This window comes from Echinops telfairi, unplaced genomic scaffold (assembly GCF_000313985.2).
Source record: "Echinops telfairi isolate 266 unplaced genomic scaffold, ASM31398v2 ScPeMD7_15;HRSCAF=58, whole genome shotgun sequence".
In the NCBI taxonomy this organism is placed as follows: domain Eukaryota; kingdom Metazoa; phylum Chordata; class Mammalia; order Afrosoricida; family Tenrecidae; genus Echinops; species Echinops telfairi.
This window is the reverse complement of record NW_022103912.1, coordinates 6224880-6246689: the sequence shown is the minus strand read 5'-3', so window position 1 is coordinate 6246689 and position 21810 is coordinate 6224880. Positions and strand designations below refer to the sequence as shown.

Below are 21810 nucleotides of genomic sequence, written 5' to 3'. Positions count from 1 at the left end.
TTAACTGTTTCTTTCTTGTATTGTATATTTAACTGTATATGATTTAACAGTTCATTCCTTGTTATATATCTACTTATCTTTATAAATAAATATATTAAATTATCAGCAATTTGGTTTTATCTCTCTAGAGAACCCTGTCTAACACAAGTGCTAAAAGCTCTAGGTCTATCATTAAACTTAAACTCTGAAATCATTTCCTTTGAGTTGATTCCATGTCATAGACAAACTACAGGACAGGCTAGAACTGCCCTTGTGGATTTTTGATTCTGTAAGTCTTTATAGGAGTAGAAAGCCTTGCCTTTCTCTCATTTGTTTCATTTAAGTTCCTAAAACTATTAAACAGAAATAAATTAATTTATGGAAATAAGTATTGCATTGCCAGGCCCTCTTTTTTAATAATAAGTTACTGATAGCCAGCATTTTAAAACATTGACTTTTAAAAGTTTGCATGTTTTTGTAATTCCAATAAAACTATGTTTCTTCATTTGTGGCCAAGGATTCCTTGAAATTGCAAGAAGTGAAATAAAAACGCTAGAGCTATGGGGGACATGTGCAGGGGAGATAGCCAAGCATGGTTCCACCTTCTGCATTTTTCAATTTGTTTTCTTATCGGCAGGGCCGTAAACTGGAAAGTATTTTGTGCAAGGCCAGTGGTAAGCACTGGAGGATTGTCCCAGTATCCCTCAACTTTCTTTTGTGACATCACATTTAAGGATGCCAGAGTCCCCATTGGAAAAACAAAACAAAAACCTCAATATAAATGTAAAAGCAAATTATTTTAATATCAGAGCATAAAGTGCACATGCACAGCACTTTTTGCTGATCTTTGGATGAATGGAAGGGAAACCAATCGCCTAGCAACAGGAGAGAAGGGCAACTTCAGCCTGCAGTCAATCAAAGTAACAACAAAAGGCTTTCTTACCTGGGAGGGTGTGAAGGTTAAACTTTTATGATTCACGTGCTAATTGGGATTCCTGGGAGTAAGGGATGAAATGTGATTCAAATGCACTTCAACAGAAAGTGAATATATTGACTATATCTGGAAGCTGTCCGGATGCATAGGGGGCTTGGGATTCCAGCATGGGACAATGGACAGGAACCCAGAAGGCGAGGTGCTGTTGAATATATGACTGTGTGGACCGAGGGGCATTTGATTAGGATGCTGCCACTGGGCACTTCCATCTTCCCTGGTGGACCCTTGAGGTTCTGCTACTGCTCTAGTGATCAGCTTCCCATTGGAAATTTAAATTATTCTACCTGGATTAAATGTGATGAGTGGGGGGTTTTATTTGGCACTTTGTCTTTAGAATTGAAAGCTGGTCTCTGCTTCCTACTAATACATACACAATATGTGGCTCCTCCAAAATAAGTCGGTCAGAAAATGTTTATCATGAAGCAAATATAGGAAACTGGTGAGGGGATAGATGAATTAATTTACTGTTTTTAAATGTGTTGGATTCTTTTTAGGACAATGATAAATAATAAACATATACCTTGTGGTTAATTATAACTTAATAGCTCCTGTTCCTTTCCAGAAGTCAAATATATATCTCTAGCTACATGACCTGTTTTTTATTTCCTTTAATCCTGTAAACTACCAGAAGTATTAATATTATCCATTTCCTAATGAAGAAGTTGGGGCTCAGAGCAGGGCAGTAACTTAATTGCCCAATGTTTTACAAAACCCAAATGTTATCAAAGGCATTAGCATCCATACTTATCCAGTAAAACATTGATTTTTAGGCAGGGCCATATAAAAAGATAATTTCTGATAATAATAGGTTCATATTGTTCACAATAGAATTGCTCTCCTGTCTTAGATCTCCTCTTATCACCCCCTTACCATTCTCCATTTGTTTTCCTTGGGAAATCCCAGGTAACTTCTGGGATTTATATCAGATAGTGACATTTCCACTATTTTGCTCTTCTTATTTTATTTACCCCTCCCATCTACATGTAACTGTGCATGACTCGTATGTTGTAAATCCAATTAGACCATGAAATCCTGACCTCTTTTCTCTTTGATATGCAAAGATTATCACAGTGATCAGCATGTTGAAAGGGGATGAGATATATTTAGTTGAAGAAAGAAGAAATATGGTGGAAAGATTGAAGTTAGAAGAATGGAAATAGGGGGAAATATTGAAGTTAGAAGAATGGAAATAGGGGGAAAATTGACAGATTAAGCCAAAGTAAAACCCTTTTAATCTTTTTGAAGATTGGGCAGAAGAGGTTTTACTTTATTTCTTGGGCCTATAGATACATTTATTAAAATTTTGAATCATAAAAGTGATCTATTTGGCATAGGGCTTCTAGTCTGCTAAATCGTTTGTTTTTTAAAAAATCATTTTATTTGGGGCTCATACAACTCTCATCACAATCCACACATACATGAATTGCATAAAGCACAATAGTTTTTATGGACCTATGTAGCCAACAGATAATTGGTTTTTGCATTTCATTGATTAGTTATCAGTTGGCTGTTATCTGGTATTTATTTCTTACAACAGCGGTAACAGATAGGATTTGAGAAGTGGAAAGTGACACAATTATGAATTTAAGACAAAAGGATATATCTCTTTGAGAATGTATAATGGTCTGTAAAGGTTTTAAGAAGTGAGAACATTTTGAAAAGACTACCAGATATGAATAATTGCAAATGTCAAGGAATGAGAGCTCTCTGATAGTGATTTTATTTTTAAAATGTCAGATATCAGTGCAAAGGTGACATGAATGATTTGAATTAGTTGTTCTATATCCCAGAGATGAACCTGCAGAGAAATTGAAGTAAAACTCTATAATCAAAGGAAAGATTTATTCAAGGCCAAAATGTCAGAGGTAATCAAACATTTAACTTGTATGCATAGCTTTACTTTGCATTATATAAATGAACCCCTAGAATTTATTACATACTGGCATACTAAGAAAATCAAATTTTTATAAGGAATAAAGTTGAAAACTGCACTGTTTTTCAGTACAATATTGATAAAAATCTTGATTTTGACATTTTATTTTAAATGAATAATTGATAATATAAATTATGTAGAACATTTTTACACATTTTTTTCAAGGTTGTGTGCAACTAAATGAGAGGGCTTCAAAAACTTCATGGAAGAAATGGGATTAAAAGACAACAGAATTTTCCACAAACTTTTTGAAACCCCCACCCCCACTCCCTTGTGTACATACCACAGTTCTGAGCATTCTCGTGTATACAGTTCCCGAGCAGAAATCCATTAGTCATACCCCAGAAGCCAATCAGTCCGCCCTCTCTAATTACAATGATAACATTGTGAATGGGAATTAGTCTAAAGCTAATTCCTACAAGGGGAAGATTCATCACACCTCCTTTTCCTAAGTCTTCATCAATTTCCGACCCCCCTCACCCACACAGCACTCTCTTTCTCGCTCCTCTTGTGCATCTATTTCTGTGTGTGTGTGTGTGTGTGTGTGTGTGTGTGTGTGTGTAAGGTTCAAATTAAGGGAACACCATTGCTGGATTTGATAACTCAATAGAATAGCTCACAGAATTCATATACGTTATCGTATTTATGAATTACATTTTTATTATAGTAAAAGGATAAAATCAGGAATCATCATAAGGGAGGTTCAAGCAAGTCTCCACACCAAGCCTATCACCCAGGGCTCCCCCTTTTATATTTTTTTTTCCATCAGATTTTACAGGTCTCCCTACTGATCTCTCACATAAAATTATAATCGTCTTTAAGTTAGTGACTATACATTAGAAATCTTTATTACCCTAGGGACAGACAGAATGCATTCTAACAACAAATGAAAATTGGCTCTTAAATGCTTAGAGAATTACAATAAATCATTTAATTTACAGAACATGCTTATGTAAAGAACACATTTCCCTCTAAATAAGTAGTACTCAATTGCAACGAGGATGATTTTACTCCCAAGGGAATACGTGGGAACATTTTAGGAATCAAAACTAGGAGAATTGCTATTAGCGTCTTGAGAATAGAGGGGAGAATTGTAAACCATCCTACAATAAACAATATTTTAAAAGAATTATCCATTCTAAAATGTCAATAGTGGCAAGGTAGACTATCACTCTACATTAAATAAACACCTCATTATCATAAATTTCAAATAAGAAATGTAAAATGTACTCTTTAAGTAGTCATATGCCAGATTAACTACTCTATCAGTATCATCGTGTTTTATTAGTAGTACTTATATTTTATTTGTGTGCTATATTTATTTATATACATACAAATCTACTTCATTTATATGTAATCATAAACGTGATCAAATCTTTTTAGAGTGCATTTTCCAGCGTCTTTTCTGCTGGACTCAGCTGTCCAATCCTCTCCTGTACACTGAACTTCCAACACCTACATTCATGTCCAAAGGCAAGGCTACACCATTCTAGAGCTTCAAAATATTTATTTCATACTCTGTATAGAAGCATATTTTCCCATCTTTATGCTATTTCAATAAGATTTTTTTTCTATCAGGAAGATCGAAATGCACTCTCTTTAAAACAGAAGACAAGGTCCGAGGAGCAAAAGAATGGCACCAAGAACCTATGCATTTATATTTTCATTAACACTGCCGCTGAACCGCCCTTACAATGCTAACAGAGTCCCTCCGAAATAGAACATGCTACCTTCTCCCAGAAATCGTCTCCCTTGTGCAGAGAATCATTAAACCTAACAAAGAAATGAAAAGCCATCGTTTACAAGGAGTTCTTCGGAAATAACATTTGGGGATTCTAAGGACCACAAGACTGACTTCACCAGCCACTCTGTGGAAGAAATATGAATCTGTCTGTTTCCAAAAAGATGTGGTCTAGAAAAAGTTACGGAGCAATTCCACTCTACCCAAGAAAGAGTTTCTTGGATTTGCAATCCATGAGATGACAGTGAGTTTACGGACCGCAGTAATAAAAGGCTTAGGAGGGCCAGGTGTGATTCTAAGTCGTGGCAAACAGTATAAGCATCATTATCAAGACCAATGAGATTCCTGCTAGTGTATATTTATATGAGTAGTGTCACCATTTTTTGCATGAAAGTTAGTTCACATTAAATTTGTTATGTGAAGCTGGCTTTTGTCACTTAGTCAAGTCTTATTGAAATGCTTCTAAGTTTACTCATATAGCACTCATTAATTCTCTTGAAACCTTGAGTCTTGTACATGGTAAGGATGGATCATAATCCTTTTAGACAATGATCTTTGATGGGATTCGACATTGCCTTTAAGTTTGGACATTATAAACAAGGTTGGAAAAAAAATATATATATATATATATATATATATATATAATGTGTTTTTTGTTTCTATTGAGATAGCTGGGGAAATATATTGTGTTTTGTTTGCATTTACTATATTGCCTTCCCAAATGTCCATAAAAGTTTATATTTTCACTATGTATATAGGAAAGGAATATTTTCACAAAATCCCTACCAAAAATACCTGTTATCTGTGTCCTTTTTTTTTTAATCAATTTTTTGGGGCTCATAAAATTCATCACAATACATAGATCAATTGTGTAGAGTACATCTATACATTTGTTGCCCTCATTTATTTGATTAAACAAGTGACAGTAGAAGGCAACTGAGGTACTCTCCCAATTCCACTGTAACTATAAATTGCCTCATCTCACTACAATGTATGTTGATTTAGGAATGTTCCAGAGTTCCTAATTAAACAATGTCATGGGAATTGCTCAAATCCGTGAAAATAGGAAGCCGTCTTTCAGTAATATTTTATGAAATGTATTTAATGCGCAATTTTATTGTTCTATTTTTCTCTTCTTCCTTTTAATTCATAAAGTAAAGCTTGTGAGAATCTTGTAACGCAATCTATAACCCACTGTGCGAATTGGATTCCAACGAGGAGAGATAGAATCCTTAAATATTGCACCTTGAGACTTTCATTCCTTTTTTTTTTTTCTTCTTTAGTTCATCAGCTTAGGATTTGCTGAGCTTGTTCTTCCCTTCAGAAGTTCTAACTTTAGGATTTGCACTTTTGGTAATGCTTTACTTTGTCTTCTTGAGCTGTCTTTGTAAATTTTCTGTTCATCTCTTTTACTTCATCATTTCCTCCAGCCCCCACTTTCCCTGCTCCATGTGCAAAGCTTCAGTGTCTTTTCTGACATCCATTTTGATCTCTTCTTTCTCTCTTTCTTTCTTTCTTTCTTTCTTTCTTTCTTTCTTTCTTTCACTCCTTTTTACCTTTTGCTACATGTCATACCACAAATAAATGTGCCTAATCAATTCTTGAGATGATTTCCAAATTCAGATGCACTCAAGGTCATATTTTGGTTCTGCAAACTTATAAATTGTCTTCACCTTCGACCTGAGCCTGCATATGAACATCTCATGGTCTCTTCTACACTTGACCTTGTTTTGGCTGATGAAACGGACCTTATCCATCACCTCTTCTCAAGGATATAGTCAATTTGATTCCTGGGTATTATATATGGTGGTATCCATGTGTACAGTCACTATTTATGTTGTTTAAAAAGGTGTTTGAAATGACGACTCATGAGCTCTCCAACCTAATTTCTATAATCAATGCTATATTTTCTCATTTCTGAGCCTTTCCCTTTACTTTTAACTTTCACGCTCCAATCACGAATAGTTATCAATGCATCTTGATTGCTTATTTGGCAAGTTCACATGAGAAGTTGGTAGAATTGTTCAAATCGTCACTATTTTCTGGTTCGTGTGAAAATTTTAATAATAATCGTACTAATGGAGTTTCTTGTAAGTGTATAGTTCTATCCTTTTGCAAACAGCAATGCAGTTCAAGATGGCCCTTGAAATGTTCTTTCTGATGAATGCAGCTCTGTTCCTCTTGAATTTTCCATCCCCAACACAGTAAGTCATTAGATTCAAAATGGCTAATACTAGTTCATTTCAGCTCACTATGCCTAAAATATCAATCTCTATGCATACCATCTCATTTTGATGGTTTCCAAAGTTCCTCGATTTATACCTTGTACATTCCATATCCCAATGTTTAATGGACGTTAGCACCTGTTTCTTCTTATTATGTGCCCTGACCCGTCAGCACATGAAGAACGTGAGGCTCCACTTCACCCACTTTCTGAAAGTTGCCTCTTTGAGAAGGCAGCCCTTCCCGCATTCGTATTTTGCGTACCTTCTGGCCTGAGTGGTTCGTGTTCCTTCACTATGCCAGCCAATGTTAGCTGCTATGCATACGGGTTTTAGTGGAGAATCCATCCGCTGTGGGATGTCTTTCCCTGCTTTGTAGTCTGCTCTTCATAAGGAAGCTCTGCTGAAAATGGTCCACTCTGGGTGAGTCTGGGAGGGTTGGAAATACCGGTGGCCTAGCTTCCAGGATCACAGCACCATACAAACCACCATCGTACAACGAACTGAGACAGGAGGTGGGAAGCGTGACTGAGAAATCAGGAACATACATGTTCATGGGGCACTAGCACTGGTTTTCCACAGAAGGGGTTCTTTCCCCCTGAGATTTCAGTGTCAGTCAATTGGCATTCACATTCTGACTTCATATTTTCTGTTCTTTTACATTGAGCAGATGTCAGTGGCATATGGATTCTGAATATAACTCAATCTGTTCTTCAAACAATTGTAATGACTGGTCAATGGTTTTAGATAATTTATACATCTGCTACACGTGTGGAGGTTTTTAAAATTATTTTGACTTTTTGTAAAAATTAAAATTTTTGCCTCCACTTAAATTTTAAAAACTGCATTTCATGATAATAAACTCATTTGTAGAGAGCCTCCTTTGCTCCGGCAATGGACTCACTGACCCAATGGTGGACAGGGTGAGAAACAAAATTCCCTTAGATTGAGCAATGGAACACACCTTCCTGTGCCCCCACGGTCCCCGGGAATACATTCCTAAAGAGCACTGCAGAAACAAGAACTCGGTGTCAGAAATTTTAGGCAATATCAGCTGCAACAGTAGCCAAAATAACAGAAACAACAGTGGAAACTAAAACATAAAATGATGTAGATAATCCAGGATAAAATTATTTTGAATATACCTCAAAATATTTATATATCTAATACCAAACTTTCAAACTGCTAATTCATAGAACCATATTTCTTCCTCATGTGGGAGAAAGAATACCATCCAGTACATATCTAAGTGCTGCTCTTTAGATAAGACATTCTACTATGAAGGTGAAAAATGGTCTAGTGACCCTGCTGTAAGTCCATTATATAACAACAAATACAATAGGCATAAGACATTCTGAAACAGATGTTTAAATAAAAATACGGTACTGGATTTTTAGCAAAAGCATTCCAGTAGCAAACGCAATTTGAGTATTAGGATCATTTTAATTATACTCTACTTTGATTTTAGGATTTTAGCGGTGGATGCATCTACTTAATTGGTTAACTTTATACTTCAGGAAATTATCCCTTACACGATATGGATAATATTAGCATGAACCTTATAGATTTGTTGTGAAGAATAAGGAAATGATGAATATCAAACATGTACCATTTTTAGCTTCTGTCAGAGTAAGGCTGATTTCAGATAAAAAAATGAAGTTGGGAGTACTAAATGTTTGTTCCTTGATTTGCTGGTTTTAGAAGTACAGGTAAGCCCAGTCTTCAAAATAGAATAGACAGCACTTAAGGACTGTCTCCTTTTTGATATGTGCATCTTGCTAGTGATACGCATAGCATACAATACTGCAGCACATACTTCGCTGATATTATTATTCTCAGATATCCTATCACAGATGTTCAGTTTTCTGATTTACTGCTCAAAGCACTGCGGTGTAGCAGGTGTAGCCTGATGTCCAGTATTGGTGTCAGGAGTGGGAAAGGATCGACAGTTTGGCATGGTTCAAATTCAGTGACAAAGACTATTGAACTTTGCACATGACATGATTCTGATTTCCTTGTTATGACACAACTTCATGGCAGACCAGGTTTTTGGTGTGATTTTATTGTGGCTCCCGCATCCTAGAAAAAGGCAGTTTTGAGTTTAAATTAGGGCACTTGACATATGTCAGATCTCTGATGGAGCCATCAGAGTGGGACCCTCTTGTAAATAAACTTAAAGAAATACATATTCTAAATCACTATAAAACGTCTTTTGCTTTTATAGCTATGTAAGTGACCACAAAGTCCTGATTAGTAGCATATATTATGTTGCTTAAGTATACATTAAGAAGAGTAGCAGAAAAAAATAGTAAGGGTTATAAATGAAAAAGCATTAATAAATGTTGTGTTCTGTATTTATTTCAGTTACATAGTTTTCAAGTAATGATATGAAATTAGCACATCATTGATAACATGTAGTACATCACACTAAGCAAATGTTTAACGCCATCCCACTAGTGTTTAAATCTATGACAAATTATTTTTAAATATTTATTCCACTATCTAGAATAATCTTTATTTTTTATCTACAGCTGAAGCTTTATGCCTTTTAAATGCTACTCTATTTGGTCTTTCACAAATGGTACAGAAAATAGGCATAAAAATCTTCCTTCCTGAGGGAATTATGTTTCTGTGCCCATATGCTTTTTTGTTAGATCTTATGAATAATAACACTGCCGATCATGCATGCCCAGCCTTATCACAAGTCTCATATCACAGTATTTAGAATTGAGGTTACTATCAATGTGGTTCCAAATCCATAGCTTTACAAATGTTATAGACACTAAGTCAAAATAATTTTAAAAACCTCCACACATTTAGCAGATGTATAAATTATCTAAAACCATTGACCAGTCATTACAATTGTTTGAAGAACAGATTGAGTTATATTCAGAATCCATATGCCACTGACATCTGCTCAATGTAAAAGAACAGAAAATATGAAGTCAGAATGTGAATGCCAATTGACTGACACTGACATCTCAGGGGGAAAGATCCTCTTCTGTGGAAAACCAGTGCTAGTGCCCCATGAACATGTATGTTCCTGATTTCTCAGTCACGCTTCCCACCTCCTGTCTCAGTTCGTTGTACGATGGTGGTTTGTATGGTGCTGTGATCCTGGAAGCTAGGCCACCGGTATTTCCAACTCTCCCAGACTCACCCAGAGTGGACCATTTTCAGCAGAGCTTCCTTATGAAGAGCAGTGTAGAAAGCAGGGAAAGACATCCCACAGCGGATGGATTCTCCACTAAAACCCGTATGCATAGTAGCTGAACATTGGCTGGCATAGTGAAGGAACACGAACCACTCAGGCCAGAAGGTACGCAAAATACGAATACGGGAAGGGCTGCCTTCTCAAAGAAATTTTGACAGTCGGTTGTTACTGAAAATAGCATCTCATTCAGCTATCAGTTTTTTGAGCATGGAACATGTTATACCAAACCCCAACCAATTTTGTGGTGTAATAGGGAGATTATTAGCTGGATGAAAAGCTCTTGTTAAAAAATATGGATTTAAAAGTTTCAATGCTGAGTGCCAGATAATTTCCAAAAAACAATTTGATTTTATATGATAGGGTAATAAATAGGCATTAATAGTTGCAAATAATACAAATATATACCTTAACGAGGAAAAAAGCTTTCAAATGATGAAATACTTAGCTATTCAGCTCTAACACTGACATTAAAAAATTAACCTAATCGGCTGGATTTCTTTGTTTGTTTCTCTCATGTTTCCAACCCAGATTTATATATTTGAAAATAATATCTACTATCAGCCTGATATAAAGAGCAGTTCATTACGACTGACATCTTCTGGGAAAGAAGGAATCATTTTTAATGGCATTGCTGACTGGTTATATGAAGGTGAGTTGAACAAAATTAGTTACAAAAGAATATAAATGACACAAGTTCATAACAAATCTATGAGAAAAACTCATGTATTCTGTAACAATATTTATAGCATTATTTTTACTCATTCCCTTTCATAAAATTACTTCATGACCTCAAATATTTGCCTACGTTCATATTTCATTTTTTGTGACTTACATACATTTATGTGATTCTACATTTGATGTGTGTGTATTATGTTCAGCTCAGGTAGATATTATGTCACATGACACTTAAGTATTTAAAGTGAAGTCTAGCCTTGAATAATTTTGGAATTCCATGCTAAATTTTTCAGGTTCCTTGGGAAAAGAATAAAGTAAGAAACGTATACTACTCAAAATGCATAAGAGCCACTTAATGTTAATCTTTCCCATTGGGAATATTTTGTCACCTTTTAAAAGACATTCCATAGACAGAAACATAAAAATGAACTTAAATAGTTATTTGCAGTAATGCTTCAATCACATTTTAGTAAACATGAGAATATAAAAATGAATCAGGCAATGAAAACCCCTTTTCTCTTTGGATCATGCCAGCCTAGTCTTGGGTATTGGCTACATGGAGAGGAACCAAAACTTGAGTTTAATACCTAGCTTTCAGACTATGAAAAGTACCTTGGCAAATCTGTAAAGGTGTAGACTAAGTGAATCTGTTTAATTACAAATTATAACACTAAGAGTCATCATAAAACATCAAATGCACTTCAAGAACAGTATTTGCAAATGCAGGTTCCCTATCTCAAAGTAAGGCTGTTTATTAATAGTTCCAGAAACTATCTCTGACTTTCATTTTTCAAAAGGTAAATTATTACAGTGTCATGGGACTTCCCTTTGAACAAAGAGACAAATGGAGGACTACCTTAAAATCCGGGTAGTTCTGGTACGTCAAGTAGCAGTAGTAATTGATGGCCTTCCCCAGAGGAGTACAGAGGCTACAACATACACTTTGTCTTTAAAATGTTCTTGCTACTGTGAGTCATATGGACATACCAAGAAACTGTGTCACCTATCAGCTTGAAATAAATTGGGTGCTATGAAGAGCAAAGAAGCAATACAGCCCATTTTAGAGATTTTCATCTATCTTCTTAAGGAAAATTCATCTAAATATGAAATATTAAGAAATGTTACATGAGAAGAAATTGAAAGAGCAGTACAAGAAAAGCTACTGTCTCGCAAAAGTGGAACTCTTAAATAGTACTGTGTGTGTGCAGGAAACAAAAATCTCTTTTATAGTATTGAGGTGTACAATTTTAGACAAAGGAAGACACCAAAATATAAGTGATGATAACCCTAACATATTACATTTCAATTACTTTTCCACTAGTAAATGGGAAAACTAGTAGAGTTTTAAAATAAAGACATGAGGATATTAGATCTTCCATATAAATAGCTCATTGTGACAGCAGTGGGAAATAGGGATCTAATACATGAAAGACCCAGGGAGCGATTGTAAGGCCATTTCTACATTCTATCAAGACATAATGAGCAATGGACCAGGTTTAAAACACTAAGAAGGAGGGAGGGTTCTAAAATTGATGGGCCAATAAATATATCACTGTGACTAAATGGATGGGCTAGATCAGAAAAAGTTAAAAATTGTTATGAATGAGCTTTCTGATTTGGCTCACTAGTGAAAGCTCTGGCAGGCCTTTGTGGACAGCAATTCACAAGGAGTTGTGTATCTCAAGGAAAAAGCAATAATTTTGGTGGCAACATAGTCATTTCGTAGCATGCTAAAATGCTACATTGGGAAACAGCAGGCAATTCTTAACACTGATGCACTTCTAAATCAGCAGAGGGTCTATTCAGTGTAGACTGTGCTTATTTTATTGAGTTGACCATTGATCAAGATGACTTGAGGCTCTTTCCCATTGGTAGGATTTCATATAGGTTATGGGAAATATAATTTTTAAAATGTCAGGAGAGAAATTAAAAACCATTTCTGTTCAGGCGATTTCTTACTCCATTGAAGAATAAAAATCTATATATTTGGAGTGAGAGTAAGCAGGGTGCTGATCAGTGTATCTATGCCAAAATCTGATATGGAATGTTATAAATCATCCCCATGGGGGATGAGCTCATTGTATAGATAGCATCATTGATTTAAAGGCTGTATTCTTTAGGGTTGATCTCTAGGAAAAGTATATTTCTACATCGGGAGACAGGGCAGGTATCACCTTAACCAGGTCACTACCAGTATAAGTTTAACAGAAGAAGATTTCTCATTTTCAGAATACCGGAAATGGATGAAAAGTTAGCAGTTCATGATAGCTCTGAGAACGTTATCAGCACAAATAAATACATTACCCAAAGCAAATGACTTCTCCTAGAAAAAAAAAAGCAGCAAAAACTTTCTTAGGACGCTGTAGGATTGACACATTGCAGATAGACCAAAGACATCATTAAATTAGAAATGGGAAAAATGGCAAATAAGAAAGGTGAACTTAGAATTAAAACATTTGCATGGTGATGCTGCTGAAATACCATGGATGGTGAAAGAGCAAACAGATCTATCTTAGAAGAAGTACAGCCAAAATACTCCATTGAAGTGTTATCCGGAGAGACAAGTCCTTGGAAAATGATATCACACTTGGTAAAATAGAAGGACATTGAAAAAAAGGAAGAATCTCCATAAGATGGATGGGCTCTGTGGCTGCAACAATGAGCGCAGACATGACAATGGATGTGAAGATGGTGCAGAGCCAGGTCCTGTTTCATGCTGTTGTACAAAGGGTCTCAGTGATTGGCACTGACGTGATGCCATTGAACAACAAGTCAAAAACTATGGCTATAAAATCAAAACTGTATGCGTTAAAAAACCTATCTATCTGCATGCATCGTTTTTGTTTCCTGACTGAGATAGTTAATTGCATTGTGCCAACCTAGCCAATGAACACATGTGGGGTTAATTGAAGGGCTGAGAGATAAATGGCTCAGCGAGCCTCGCCTTTCTAGTCTCGGGTCTCTTGCTTTGTGATGGTCAGACCAGGGTGCAGCTGCCTTAGCCAGTTCCCTGCTTCAGCTGGCAAGGCTCACTTCCTGCAAGACATCCTTGAGGAGAAGCCACATGGACCTACCTGGATGCAACCCTGGGTGCTGGAGCAGCCGTGTGGAGACCCCTGCCAGAGCTGAGATGCGTACACATTCACTGATTTGGCTTTCCTCCTGCAGTCGGCATCATAGTGTGTGTTTTGTGAGATGGAGGAGGACTTTGTGGACTGGTGTCGGACATATGAGCTAATGTGGGACTTGTGGGCTTGGACCAGCACTGGGTTGGGATGTTTTCTTGATGCACACTTAACCTTTATATGAAGCTCTCTCTTATACGTGAGTTTCTGTGGATTTGTTTCTCTAAAGTCCCCAGACTACACACTGGCATATCCCCCAACTAAGTCTATGATCTTCTGCTCGTGGTGTTTCCACTCCTGGAACTTTGTTCTGAAGGCTCTTTGATCCGGCAGGTTGGGCACCTTTGAGGGACTGAATTTGTGTTCCTCTTGAGTGTTTTCTTTGAGTTTAGGGAAGAAAGAAGTGCAAAGGGTCAAGATGAGCCTCCCCTAGCAGAACATCCCTTATCCTGGAAAAACGATGTAATGTCTTGACAGGGAAAAAACATCCTCAGTGCAATTTCTTGGATTTTTCTTAAAACATCTTCAAAATAAGCCCTCATGATAGACCTGTGTGCGCAAAGAAATTTATCAAGATTACTTGTTTAGAAGAAGTAAAACAAAACAATCCGTTTGACCAGCCTTTAATTCATTTCTAAGGTCTTCCCAGTGTATTTTTATAAACATATGATCCATCTAAAACCTGGTTGTTTTCTCTGCACAGTCTCAGTATACATTTGTTATGAAGCTCAGTGGTTTGGAAAGATGTCCACTTGAGTATGATTGTCAACAGTGTGTAGATACTCAGGGGTGAAGATTTCTTTTTTGTTGGTTTACAGAAATCAATTAACATACGTAAAATAATAACCTAAGTGAGAGACTCAGGAAGTAACCTAACATTTCCACTTCTTGATTTGCAAACACACACACACACACACACTCAATGGAAATTCTCCCTGGCATTTTCTAAGACAAGGTAACATTATTTTATTTCTAAGCTAATTTGGTGCCTATTACCCTCAAAGAGAGTAACTCATGCTGTGTCTTTAAAGAAAATGTAATTGCCTTAAAAAACGTTTTTGTCAACATTTAAGAAAATATTCTACTACCGGGTCAAGTGAAATCATACAAAATAATACACTTTCAAGAGTAGATAAAGTTGGGGGAAAATATTCAAAATAATTTTAAGTGCAGTATACACAAAGCACATCTAAGGTTATTTCATCTAATTCAAATTTCTTAACATGATGATATAATTAAGATATTAGATCAAATATTTTAAAAAGTAAAAATAAAGTTTATAGTTTCCAAGTTAAAGGCCGTAAAGATTTCTAAAAAGGCTTTTGTGTGTTAAATAAAAACAAAACACAACAACTGTCACTTTGAAGCATTTGAGTGGAAGAAACTAATGTGCCTAAATGATTTATAAAGATTTTAAAAACCTCATGTTATTAGAAAACTCTTAATATCTACTGTGCCAATTATTAAACACATTTATTTGTCAGACAATGTCTGATTACAATGCAATGAGGAATGCGAATTTTTGTGTTTGGTGTATTACCAATTTAGTGGAGTAATAGCCATTTAAACAACTCTTCCATGAGGAGAAAGTAGGAGTTTGGTCAATAGAATAATAAGTAAAACAAAATCGGATGGGACAGAGAAACCGCATCTTGCTTCAGGAATCCTCATATTATAATGGGTTACCTGTTGGACAGTTAATTCCAAAATCAGCAGTTCAAAATCACCAGCAACTCTGTGGGGAAGAGATAAGGCTTTCTACTTCTGTAAAAACGTTATAGTCTAGGAAACCTACAGGGGAAGTTCTACTCTTCCCTACAGGTGTGCTAATGACTCAGAATGAACTCAACAGCAATGTTGGGATATAGCTTCAAAAAAGACACGCAAGTAACACTGATCTTGAAGAATGAGAACAGTGAAGATAAAATATTTAAGTGATGCACAAAATAATGTAGATGGTGAACAATAATTAACAGTAGCTTATGGTAGTCAACCTTCTTAATAATTTAATGTGAACACTGGAAATTGCCTATTTTCATATTATTTTTGCCTTCTCTTAACTATGTGAAGTTACAGTAATCCATTAATCGATGCACCATACCTTATTGCACATCTGCTATTTGGAACAAAATGTAGAGATACAACCTGCGTAATAGTGAGTGGCATCAATAGTGTTGCGTCACTGGGGAGGTCAATTAAGCTAAGGGCTCTGAATTTAACACTGAATTTGCCATCAGGTTGTTAATGAAAATGGCAAGAGCAAATTGATAAATGGTGAAGCCAGGTTTTAGGTACTGCAGGTGCAAATGAATTGTGATAAAGTGGTACATATAGACAATCCACTCAAGGAAATTGAAAGTGAAATAGGGGAAATGCAACTATCAGCCCAGAGTTGATTGTAACATTTTGAGGAAATCCTGTATAAAATAAATTAAATATGGGTAAACTAAGCTCACTTTTCAAAATGACATATTAATCAACACACAATGATTATCTATTCGTTTTTTTTAAGTGCTTTGTGTTGGGGCTATGATTTAAATGGTCTGTGATTTAAAACTCCATGTGTTGAAAACGCCATCTGTTCTGCAATGAGATCTTCTTAATAAGTGTAATAAAAATAACGAAGAGCCTAAACTACACAACAGGTAATGGAATAAAATGTGTAAAATAGAATTGTTTGTGATTAATACAATATAATTAACACAGGAAGTTTCAGCGTAAGAGACAAAGCCTCTGTTTGTTGCAATGAAAGAGGCTATGCCTTATTCAAGAGATATTTAAACAAATATCTATTATTTGATTCTTGTTGTCTTCCAAGTAAACTCTGTGAACATACTGTTTTTGACATTTCACCTTTTTATTGTCGTGAGCATTAGTAATAGATCACTGTAAATAAATGAAAGTGGTTGATTTCTAGTTTCTAATGAAAAATACTCTGGAAGATGGGCCATGGTTAACCCTGAAAACTACTTGGGCTCATTTGTTTCAACACCTATGATATGTCTCACCTTTTGAAACACAGTGTTATATGTATAATTATGTATAAATACGATCTATTTAGATTTTGATATCACCTCCTATCACTAGAAGTTTCACTCATTTTGGTACTTGATATGCTTTTTTAAAAATAGAATGACAGCTATACATATAGATCTGTGTTAGTCTGGGTAGACTAGAGAAACAAATTCTTAGACACTCATATGTGTCTGAGAAAGAGGTTTATATACAAGAGCAATTGAATATTGAGAAAACATCCCAGCCCAGTCCAGATCAAGTTCATAACCCCAATATTAGCCCAAATGCCCAATATCAATCTATAAAGTCCTCTTCAGACTTACAAAACACATGCAACGATGCCAAATGCAGGAAGATCTAAGGCCAGTGGGTCGGAAGTCTTGTAGATCTAGTGGCATTGGAAGTATCTCATCACTGGCAGGAGTTTCTATGTGGCTTCTCCTGCTCAAGATATCTTGTTGCATCAGAGTAGGGCCATGTGGCTTCTCCAGCTCCCAGGACATAGCACCACGTGTCTTGTCAGTAGAGCATCTCCCAGGGAGTGAGCAGAGAGAGAGAAGTGTCTCCCAACTCTAAGGAGGAAATAACAGAGTTCCCAAAATTCTCAGGAGAAGGCTATGCCCACACAGAGGCTTCATTGGCTATGACCCCATTGACAGACTAGACTCCACCCCCTTCACTCTTAATCCTCTGCAGTCCCAAATTGACACCAGGCTGTGTAACTACCACAAGAACCGTACTAATCTGTCTTGGATGAAGTATAGCCAGAGTGTTCTTTAGAGGCAAGGAGAGAGAAACTGTATCTTATCTACTTTGGGCATGTTTTCAGGAGAGATTAGTCCCTGAAGAAGGACATCATGCTTGGTAAAGTGGAGGTCTCCCAAAAAAGAGGAAGGTCTTAAAACAGATGGATTGACCCAATACTTCAACAGTGGGCTCAAGTAAAGGCCCTTGGACTTGGTAAAGTGGAATGGAATGAGAAAGAGGAAGACCTTTAGGGAGATGGATTGACATAATGTCTGTATAGTATTGTCAATTGCCTCAGGTGCGTGAGAAAGTTGAACAACGAATAAGGAAGAACACAGAAGAATGGCTGCAGTTGTATTGTGTGTTGGACGAGAATATTGATGATACAGTGGACTCCTGGTAAACAAATACACCGTGGAAGATATACAGATTGAATGATTTTTACATGCAAGGGTGGAGAGACTTTATTTCTTTGTGCTTTGGATATTTCATCAGAAGAATCCAGTCAGTGAAAAATATATTTCGTGAAAGTGGAGGGTCCATGAAGGAGCCTAATGGATTACACAATGTGCTGTTAACCATCCGGTCAGTAGTTCAAACGCACAAGAAAAAGATGAGGCTTTCTGTTCCAGTAACTCCGCTCCAGTTATACTCCGAATGGATTGGTGGGTTGTGATGAGTCAGAATCAACCGAACGGCAGGGATTTTGGTTTTTAGTTTGGTCAAGGTGACGGGATGACAGTGACTGAAACAATGGGCTCAAACTTATCGATGGTGTGGATGGCAAAGGACTGGCTATTGTTTTGTTTTGTTTTTTCCTATTGTGTATAAAGTTTCTATGAGTTCTAACATACTTGATGGCAGCAATCAAAAACAACAATATTTATTTCCCTGGTCAATATGCCCTGTTTATTATGTGTATCTCCTCAACAAACTTGCAAGTCCTTAAGTTTGCCCAACTGGCACACAAAAAAAAGTGAATTCAAAATTCAATAGTTTATAGTTTTATATGGAGTGACTGTTTATCAAAGTGGAATTACAAGAAATTATATAGTAACTAGTCACTAGCAGGAGTGAAGCCATTATCACTTCAGGTGTTTCAGAAATTTAGCAGATCCCAAAACCTAGGAGGAGAGACGTTGTAGAGGTTTCACTCTTGTGAAGGTGTTGTAGAGGTGTTCTGATTAAGGAATACAGTAAGCCTGTAAGGGTTGAGCCAAAGCGAAAAGTAAGGATATAACTTCCACACACCCACTCTCTTCCCTCTATCTGATTTGCCCGGGCTTCATACCAAGTAAAAGTCAGACAGCATGGATGTATTGTTGATGGACTATACATAACACTGCTTATTGGTAGACGTGTGGAGAAAATATTCTGAAGGGGAAATGGAAAATAATGAGTACAAGAAACCTCTCTTGTTCCTGAACATCTGCTTTTATTATTTGTCCAAATAAAGAGCTCTTGTTTCCCCAAAGGTGCCCTCAAGTCTCCTATGGACTCCTGCACTTCTTCCTCATGTCAGATCCTTGATGCTTCTCCTGAAATTTAAGACATTAGCCATAGTGCTGGATAGGAGTTAAGGCAACTGGACATATTTGGGTGGGAGGAGGTGGCGCTCAATCTATCAATTGGGTCATAGCTTGGTGACAACTCTTTGGTGTCATAAACCTTTTGCATAAGAGAGAAGCCGGGTACCTTCTGCTGAGCTGCCAATCCCAGGAGCCATCCCAGGTGCTGTCCAAAGGTGCTGCCAGTCCCAAAGCATCCCAGGTGCAATCCGTGGATTCATTCAGACAATTTTGGATTCATATCATCTCTGTTTCCATCAGCCTGTAACCCCGCCCCCTCTCTGTTTCATCATCCTGGTTCATGCTCATCAGCTTCCATGAATCTGGATATGCCTGAACCAAGTAGATTTACCTGTTTCTACAATAGTGTGAGCCATTTCTTGCTGTTAATCTCTTTCTAGGTACAAACACATGCAATTGTCACTGGTTTTGTTGCTCTAGAGAACCCAACCTAACCCAGCCACCCTTTCTGTTTTCTTGTAAGATAAAGTAAAAGAAAATGAATTGGTTGGTCATGTGACCTACCTTGGTAATATTAGCTGCCTACTTCAATTACTACTTTCTTTTATCCCTTACTTGCTGCCAGGGTATTGACTAAGCAGGTTATTTTCCTGGTAAGTAAATGGAAAAATTTATTCCCACCTAAATGTATTCCTTGTATCTCTGTTTTATCAGGTTTTCTTACCATCCAAGTTGCCTTTGACCAGTACTAAAGGGGAAATGAATATTTTTGAATCTTCTCTTGATCCTCCTTTGTATAAACAATACACATCCTTCCTCCCTCCCGGCATACCCCATCATGGGCAGATGAGATCTGTCATCAATGCCAGCACAATGACTGGAATTTCGGGCTACTCTGAATCCAACCCAAAGCAGAATGAACTCAAAATGGCAAGGGGAGGGGAGGATGTGGTGGTGGGGGGTGGGGTATGGGAGGGGGGGTGCATTCAGTGTTCAAATTGAAGGAAAGGATCTGAAACTATATTTCCGTTAGATACTTTCCTCCATTATCCAGTGGGTGTTCTAGTCCACCAAGTTAAATATCTCAACAACAACAACAACAACAAAGTGTCCAGTCGGTTATTGCTGTAATAGTGAGAAGTGTCATTGCCACTTTTATGCCCTGCTCTCTACATCTGCATCCCCTGACTGTGGACGAGAGGAACACTGCATCCTGCAGAATATACATAATGTTCAAGGTTGTTCCCCACCAAATATTGTAAATCTGAAGTGGAGCAGAACATTTTTCTCTTCTGTCCAAACAGTCAACTTTATATAACAGAACAGGAAATGTGAATATGGTTTATTTCAAAGAACCCTATTTTTTATTTTTACCTAAATATATATGCAAAGTTAGAAGAGATGCCCCACTCTATCTCAGACTTGTAGCCCTCCACAAAGTTCACCAAAGTTGAATGCTCCAAAAATTTCAAAATAATTGGTGTTTGAAAAGCATTGATGTCAGATTGCTCTTGACTTAAAGCAGATAATACCAGAAAGATGTGTACCTGAGTTCATTGACTATGCAAGGATATTCAACTGGGTGGATACTTTAAATTTGAAGATAATATTGCAAATAATTGGATATCCTGAACACTTAATTGTGTTCTTGGAGATGCTGAAAATACGAGGAGCCAATTGTTTCAACAGAAAAAATGTATATTATATGGTTTAGAATTAGTAAAGAAGTACATTATGCTTTTATCCTTTCATCATATTTATTAAATCTGTATGCTGAGCAAATATTCTGACAAGCTAGAGCACATGAAGAATTCAGCATTAGGATTGGAAGAATACTCATTAATACTCTGCAACGTGCATTTGATACAATCTTGTTTGCTAAAATCAAAGAGGACTTGTAGAACTTACAGCAGAGTCAACGATTACAGCCCTTGCTATGAATTATTCCTTAACACAGAGAAAATAAAAATCTACACAGCTGGATCCAAGTGTGATAACATGATAAATGGAACCAACCCATGAAACTGTGAGTCATTTCATTTTACTGGGATCCATAATCGATGTCTATGGAAACAGCAGTCAAGAAATCAAAAGAACTGGACAGATCACTAGCGATCCCTTTAAATGTTAAAAACATTGAAGTCTAGAGTGCATTTATCCAATCTAGCCCTAGAATCGGTGGGTGAGCGTTTAGAAATGACCAGCCATTCCTCAGCAGAAGCGGACGTTTCCTACTCTCCGAAAGATTTATAAGCTCAGGAGCCCACGAGTTCTAGAGGCAGAATCTATCCAATGGCAGTGAGTGTGTTTCATACACGTTTCAAGGCTGAACAGGAAACATGGAAGCCTGAAGAATTATGCCCTTGGATTATGGTGCTTTTTGGTTAAAAAAATCACTTTGTTGGGGTCTCTTACAGCTCTTATCATATGCTATGCATCAGTTATATCAAGCATATTTGGACATATGTTGTCATCATCATTTCCAAAACATTTTCTTTCTATTTTAGCCCTTGGTATAAGCTCCTCTTTTTCCCCCCCTTCTCATATGCTATGCATCAGTTATATCAAGCATATTTGGACATATGTTGTCATCATCATTTCCAAAACATTTTCTTTCTATTTTAGCCCTTGGTATA

At 36.7% G+C, this 21810-nt stretch overlaps 1 protein-coding gene across 1 annotated transcript in view; it reads left to right on the top strand.

Annotated features, from left to right (window-relative positions):
- The window catches only part of DPP10 (dipeptidyl peptidase like 10), a 549923-nt gene that overhangs the window by 408184 nt on the left and 119929 nt on the right, over window positions 1-21810 (top strand). Inside the window, exon 7 of the mRNA XM_004711893.3 lies at window positions 10612-10732. Within this exon, the coding sequence (XP_004711950.2) occupies window positions 10612-10732 (121 nt within the window). The remainder of the gene's footprint in view (window positions 1-10611; window positions 10733-21810) is intronic.